This window comes from Apium graveolens, chromosome 11 (assembly GCF_009905375.1).
Source record: "Apium graveolens cultivar Ventura chromosome 11, ASM990537v1, whole genome shotgun sequence".
NCBI lineage: Eukaryota > Viridiplantae > Streptophyta > Magnoliopsida > Apiales > Apiaceae > Apium > Apium graveolens.
The window spans coordinates 152,391,567-152,399,378 of NC_133657.1; the positions used below are offsets into that span (position 1 = coordinate 152,391,567).

Genomic DNA, 7,812 nt, shown 5'->3' on the forward strand with positions numbered 1-7,812 from the left:
TTGAAAATTCATATTCAATTACGTGTTTCATAAACACAAGAATCTCATGATCGTATTCATAATATTTATTGTTAAGGCAAGAAAAGATTCCTATTCTATATTTTCTAGAGCACGCCTTATATTGATTTAAGTTCACCTAAATCTATCATCGCATAGTAAACATAGGCATATATCTCATATATAAAATTAAATAAACAAGTAAATGTAAATTGCAATAAAGTAAATGTGTTTGGTTATGGCCCCATCCTATGTGATCTTTATCAAGCTCATGATAAAGATCAAGGTCAATCTAATATGGTGATGGAAATAAATACAACTACTTATTACATAAGTCTTCTTCTTTGTTTAGACTTCTTGTATGCCTCATCTTCTTCTTTGTATCACCTCCATTGGATAGCCTTCTTGAGTCTTCAATTACATTACATGATTGAAAGTAAAACTAATCTAATAAACTTACAAGAATTACTCGAGTTACATTCGAGATTTATGATTACAAAGATTGACGACATGCAAGTCGTATTTAAAACCAAAACCAAAACCAAAACCAAAATCAAAACCATTACACTAAGGTCGAAAGGCCATAACCATCCACCATGCTCATACAACACATAAAAGCATTTTAAAAAACATAATCTGATCTTAACATATCATATTATCCATGATCTAATCATAAAAAGAAAATATGACAAAAATCAGAAAAAATCATAATCAAATCAGAAAAACAAGAATCACTGTTTATGTGTAGTGATAACTCCGGTGAGCGGGCAGCTCCGTCCGACGGCATTCCTGGACCTTCTGTGCGGGGGTGAGGTGTAGCTGCTGGTTGGGCGCCTGCAAAACAACACCGGAAGGGGGGTTTGGCTCCCACGGCGCCTCCGGTGTGAGAATGAGAACAGGCTTTGGAGAAGATGAAGGGATATATGTTTATGTAATTTAGAGGCTGCTGTGTATGTGTGTTTATATGTGATGGCTGCTGTATGTTTTTGAGTGTATGAGAGTGTGTGAGTGTAAGAGTAAAAATATTTTCCAACCCCTAAACCCTTCAGTCTTGGGGGTATATATAGCCCCAAGGTAGGGTTTAGGGGTAGTTACCTCTAAATCTGGGCCGTTGGATCTTGGGAGCGGAGGACGCCTGGCTTGGGCGGATTGCTTACACGTATCCAGGGGAGGACCACCTTCAGAGTGTCCTAACGGCCTCTGACACGCGCCGTGCTTGTCTGGTATGTTGGTTGTTGATAGCTGTCAAAGTCACGTGCCCGCGTACCCTTGCTTGGCGGGTTGTGGGATGTGCATGTGTTTGCTAGGAACCCCCCTCATGGTGGCTTGAGTCCTGATCCGGATCCGGGTAGGCATTAGTTTCGGGTTCCGGGTTGGATCCGGATCCGGGTCATGGGAAGGGCCTGGGTTTGGTCTCTCTATTTGATTGTACTGGGAGAGGGGGGTCTCGGTGCATCAATTGAGCCCGGTATTCCATAGATCCAGGTTGGTCCTTACCCGGGTCTCTTATACCCTATCATTTGCCCCCCACTCCCTTATGCAGATTTTCTGGATGAGGGAGTAGAGTAGGGTTGCATGTTTGGCTTAGGAAAAAACTTTCTGCTCCTGGTTTCCCCCCAATTCGGATCTGGTGTAATGTATACCAATCCGGATTAAGGTAGAATTGTTGCTTCAGAAAAATTTCCGCTCCTGGTTGCCCCCCAATCCGGATCTGGTGTAATGTATACCAATCCGGATTAAGGTAGATTAGTTGCTTCAGAAAAATTTCTGCTCTTGATTGCCCCCCAATCCGGATCTGGTGTAGTAGATGCCAATCCGGATTAAGGTAAAGTAGACGCTTTAGAGAAATTTCTGCTCTTGATTGCCCCCCAATCCGGATCTGGTGTAGTGAATACCAATCCGGTATGATATGTTCCCGTGTAGGCTTATATGATCCGGGTAGGAAGCTTTAGGTCCTGTGAATTTTTTGGAATTTGTAACGTTTCTGCTCAATTCCCCCCAATAATTTGAAAATTTGGCAGTTACGTTCCTTGAAAATAGGCCCCTAATGATGATAGGGTTTAATGCGGTTTAATGTGTATATATTTTTTTTGTAACTATTGGGTGAACCAGTGTTTGGACGCCACGTGGAAGGGGAGTTACTCTTTCCTGGGCCTATAAAAGGCTGCCTCCCCTCTTCCATTTCATTTTTTATTTTCACAAAAGAAACTCAACAGTCCTTTGTTTTTCTCTTCTCTCTCTCGCTTTTCTGCAAATCACCGTGTTTGTGGTTGATTCTTCCGCCGTGTCTCGCCGGTCTTGCCATTAATCCTCCATTAACTTGTAAGATTTTCACTTGCTTTTTTGGTTTATTCCTCTGTTTTTCTTTTCGATTTTGTTTTTATTTCCTCCGAGTTTTTGTATGCCTTGATTTTGCTTTTTCATCCGCGCATAAGTAGTAGAAATCATGATTTTTGGCTTCGTTTTTGTTGCTCGTTGGTGTTTGTTTCGTGTGTTTATGCTTAGATCTGTAGGTTTTCCTTGTGTTTTGGTTTGATTTTGAGTTTTTGGGCTCGATTTTTCTGGGTTTTCGCTGTTTGTTCTTCGTGTTCTTGGCTAAAATATATGTGTGTATAGGTAAAAAGGGTAGATTTTGCTGTTTGATTCTTGGGTTGACTGTTTGGGGGTAAGGGTTTTGATTTTGATCCGGGTCGAGGGTATAGGATCCGGATTTGGGGGAGGTTTATGGGTAGAATTGTATGACTTAAGTTTTTTAAGCTGTTTCTTGTGGCTTTGGATCCGGGTCGGGGTGCTTGCCACCGGGATCCGGGTTTATAAGTTGATATTTTTTGGCTTATAGTTAGCATGATCCGGATCGTTGATGTTTTTCTGGGTTGGACTTGCATTGGTGGTCCGGATCATTAGGTTATGCTAATACTAACATAACACACTTGATCCGGACCTCTTACTGAAATAATTAAAATATGTAGGGACCAGGCTAACTGACCTTCATTTTAATAGGTATATGGTCCGGATCAAGGAGCGGGCTAGAAAAGTCTATAACTGCTACCCAAACTTTTCTGGAGAGGAGAGTGACCCGGATTCATCTGGTAGAGAACAGATCCGGGTAGTGATGGCTAAGAAAGCTTCTGTTTCCGCGGAGATAATCTCAAAGTTCAGGTATAAGAAAATGCCTGGGGGCTCAGTTCCCTTCACGCCTGAGGGGTACTGGATAGATGTCAAGTATCACTTTGTTGAGAAGCCGACCGAGATCGAGAACGGGGTATATTATAGCCGGGTTAGATATGATAGACAGCCTGACGGTCACCCCGAGGTATATAACCAGGAAGCTCTTGAGAGGATGTTCGCTACGTTCCCTATAAGCGGGGATCACTACCAGTTGAAGGACTCGTTTTCTGAGGCTGATCCGGGTGAGATGAATGAGGCGGTCCAGGCTGCTTTCCAGTTGACTCCAGATATTGATTGGAGATGGCCAGAACCCCATGAGAGGATCTATCATCAGCCAGAAGATGGTTTTGTCCCGGTCTGGATGGAACATCTCAGATCCGGGTGGAGCCCCCGGTGCCATATGTTTATCAAGCACCTCTGTAAGCACGTGTACATAATATCCCCGATGCAAATCACCCCGAATGGGATAAAGTCGATGACATGGTTCATCACTTGCTGCAACAAATCCGGATTCTTGCCCACCTTGAAGCTTTTTCATCAGATTTTTTATCTGTCCAAGTCGAGTCAGAAACCTTTTTATGAGATCAGGTTTCGGGCCTCAGAGTGTGGTTACGGCCCGGGTAGAGCTAAGCCAATAATGCACCAGTCTTCTTTGAAGTACTGGAATGGGGTGATAATCCTTTTGAAGGGATATGACTTGGCCTATCTCCCTTACTTTACTACTGAGGGGGTTCAAACTAAGTTTAACCTGGCTGTGCTCGAAGGCCGGGCTGTTACCCAGATTAGATGTTTTTGTGAATCTCTCGAGTTCCAGCCGACTCGGGACACATTTATGAACCATAAGCTGCTTTTTAATCTAGGCTGTAAGTTTTCCTTTTTTCTTTCTGATTGTGGATTGGATGCTTACCTTCGATCCGGATCTCTTTCGCTCAGCTTGTTGATCCGGATCAAGGTCCAGTTTGATTTTAACTTGTTTGCATAAGTTTTTCGCCTTTGATCCGGATCTCCTTCACCCAGCTTGATGATCCGGATCAAGGTCTAGTTTGCTTTTAATCTGTTAGAATATAATTTGCTTCTGATCCGGATCTCTTTCATCCAGCTTGATGATCCGGATCAAAGTCCAGTTTGGTTTTCCGTTTGCATAAGTTTCAATCCAGTATTTAATCTCCCTTTGTTTCATTTCCGCAGGTCTACCTCATTTCAACCGCAATTTCCTGAAAATCATGTCTTCTTCTGCATATGCTGCTGCTTTCAACACCCTCGGGCTGGCCTTTAAGACAAGTAAGGGAGCCCCTGGTCCCGGATCTGGATCCGCAGATATTGAGGGAGGGACCGAGTCCTCCATCCCTCAGAACATCCCGGATCCGGGCCACGAGTCTGAGCCCGAGGTTCAGGAGATTCCGGGCGGTGATGGCCCCCCGAGTAAGAAAAGAAAATATGTTCCAAACAAGCCACCCCTGGGCAAAACCTTGGTTTCCAACCGGGTTATATGTGATTCGGAAGGCCGAGGGCCCGACGGAGAGGCCGTGAGGATAGGCACCAAAACTCTAATCGACCTAGCCGGGTTCATGTCCAGTATCCCCTCCGAAGAAGATTGGGAGGAGGTTGAGGGCTACAATATGACTGCTGCCTTGAAGAGGGTCACAGGGCAATGGGGGCAGGTAATTTCAGAATTTTAATGCTCTTAGTTCCGGATTATACCCCCTAATTTATTTTGTGCTTTGCTAATAGCATATGTTTGTTTTTTTTGTTTCTCAGCTTGGGAGTGCAATATCCATTTGCTCCGACGTTGCTTTCACTGAGCTCAAGGAGGCCAACAACCGGACTAAAACTGAGAAGATGCTTTCCGATTCCCTGAGGGGTGAGCTGGAGGAGGCCCGGGAGGGGTTCCGTGTGGTGGAGGCCGGGTTGAACGAGAAGCTGAAGGATTCGGAGACCCGGGTTGAGGGGCTGGCCAAAGAAATGGAGAGGCTCAAGGCCGAGCTTGCTGCTAAAGAGAATTTGAACAAGGAGGCTATCATTGCTGAGTTCAAGGCCAGCGATGTTTATGACTTCGAGGTTGCTCAGGCCGGGGTTCCCGAGGTTCGTAGGTCCTGGGTCGTCGCTGAGCGCCACATAAAGACCGACCCCTTGGCGTCCTGGGAGAGCTTCATCCAGGAGTTCCTCGCTGCAAAGGCTGCAGTTGAGCAGGGTCAAGGGGAACCGGAACCCTATGATGGTCCGAGCCCAAGCTTCCTCTAGATCCGGACCAGCTTTGCAAAGCTTCTCGGGCCCAACCCATGTAATTTCATTTTCTAGGATTTCTCATTGTCGTACTTTGATTTGAACTGTGTAATATTTGGATTTGTTCCGGGTTGATGTCAATCCGGATTGTGTTTTAAACTCTTCCGTTGTAGGAAATATTCTCTTTTCTTCAATCTGTTTTTTTTTAGGATTCCGGATCCTGGTTATGGCCCCTAATCCGGATTGGTTTCATATCAGGGTTGGTCTGTGTATGGAACCGTGTCCGGGTTGGCGCTTACTTTTTTGCTTTATGTACTTGGAAAATGTGAGTACATAGTGGTTGCTTGCAACTCGGATTTGCATGCTAATCCGGGTTGTTTTTTGATTTTAAATTTGCTTTCAATCCGGGTATAAACCTACCCGGGTTGATGTTTGCTTTTCTGCTTTATGTACTTGGAAAATGTAAGTACATAATGGTTGTTTGTAACCCGGATTTGAATGCTAATCCGGGCTGTTTTTTGCTTTTAAATTTGCTTTCAATCCGGGTATAAGACCCACCCGGGTTGATGTTTGCTTTTTTGCTTTATGTACTTGGAAAATGTAAGTACATAATGGTTGTTTGTAACCCGGATTTGAATGCTAATCCGGGTTGTTTTTTGCTTTTAAATTTGCTTTCAATCCGGGTATGTCTAACCCGGATTGGTGATTGCTCCATTTACTTGGAATTTTTCTAAGCAAATAGTGGTAGCTTTTGTTGTTTACTTCTAACCCGGGTATGAGAACGTGCCCGGGTTGTTTTTTGCTTCCATAACTGGTAATTTAAAAGTAATAACTTTCTAGGAAAGGAAAACTCTTTTCATTGATTTGCAAATTTTTTCATACAAGATATAGGATCATAGATTGGTTGCTTGCCATAGGCTACATGTTCTGGTTGCTTTTGGTTGCTTTTTCTACTGGTAAAACTTTCTGAGCCTGACTCCATGCCATGTATTCGGTACTTCAGACTCATCCATATTTATGAGCTTGTATGTTCCTGGCCTTAGAACTTTCTTGACTTTGTATGGGCCTTCCCACTTTGGCATTAGCTTTCCAGTGTTGGTGGGGTCTGAAGCTTCCGTGTCTCGAAGTACCAGGTCTCCAACTTGAAAGTTTTTGACCCGGGACTTCTTGCTGAAGTGCTCTCTTATTTTCTGCTTATATTTTTCCATTCTTGCCACTGCCTGGTCTCGGACTTCATCAATTAGCTCAATATTCGTTCTGAGCCCCTCCTCATTTACTATCTCATCAAAGTTGATTGCTCGATGGGAGAGGGATCCAACTTCAATTGGTAGCATGGCTTCAGTTCCATAAGCCAGCTTGAAGGGGGTTTCTCCTGTGCTTGTTCTGGGGCTTGTTCTGTATGCCCAAAGTACATTAGGCAATTCTTCTGGCCATTTGGTTTTGCTTTCCCTGAGTCTCTTCTCTATCCCCCTGAGAAGTATTCAGTTTGTTACTTCAACTTGGCCGTTTCCTTGAGGGTAGGCTACTGATGACTTCTTGTGCCGAATGCCCCTTTCTTGAAGGTAGGATTCGAATTCTGAACCAACGAACTGTGGACCATTATCTGAGACCAGTACCCTCGGGATCCCAAACCTCATCAATATGTTGTCCATGAACTTGATGTAGTCTTGTTGGTTTACTGTTCTCATTGCCTTTGCCTCTACCCATTTTGTCATATAATCAATTGAGACTAGTAAGTACCTGAGGTCTCCTCTGGCCCTGGGAAAGGGTCCCATGATATCAATGCCCCATACAGCAAATGGGATTGGTGACAAGATTGAAGAAGGTAGGACTGGGCTCATCCGTGTCACATTGCTGAAGAGTTGGCATTCCTTGTATTTTTTCACAAAGTCTATTGAATCCTGATGGATAGTAGGCCAGTAGTACCCCTGCCTTATGATTTTGTGAGCTAGTGCTTTTGCGGACATGTGGTCCCCGCAGATTCCTTCGTGAACTTCCATGAGGCAGTATTGTGCCTCTCCTGGGCCTATGCACTTGAGGATTGGGGAGGAGAAGGTCCGGCGATAGAGTATTCCCTCTTCCATGAAGAATTTTGAAGCTTTTGCCTTTAACCTTTGTGCCTTCCCTTTATCCTCCGGGAGCTCTCCCTTCTCCAAGTAGTTAATGAATGGGGTCATCCAATTTGGACTGTTGTCTATTTCCATGACTTCCTCAGAATCTGTGCTTGGTTTCTGCAATTCTTCAAAGTAGACTGAGCAATCCAGGTCTGATGAATTTTGAACAAGCTTAGATAGTGTATCGGCTTCTGAATTTTCCTCTTTGCAGATTTGGATGACTTGTATTCTTGGTATCAAGGTGAGGTAGCTTTGGACCAGAGCCTGGTACTTGGCTAGAACTGGATCCTTGGCTATGTACTCGCCATTT

The 7,812-nt window shown here is 44.1% G+C and overlaps 1 protein-coding gene across 1 annotated transcript; it reads left to right on the forward strand.

The window, feature by feature from the left end:
* Window positions 1-4,704: 4,704 nt before the first annotated feature.
* Window positions 4,705-5,542, forward strand: LOC141697027 (uncharacterized). The gene is made up of 2 exons (XM_074501208.1): window positions 4,705-4,826; window positions 4,924-5,542. The coding sequence occupies exons 1-2, from the start codon at window positions 4,734-4,736 to the stop codon at window positions 5,404-5,406; spliced, it is 576 nt and encodes a 191-aa protein (XP_074357309.1). The 5' UTR covers window positions 4,705-4,733; the 3' UTR covers window positions 5,407-5,542.
* Window positions 5,543-7,812: the final 2,270 nt, after the last annotated feature.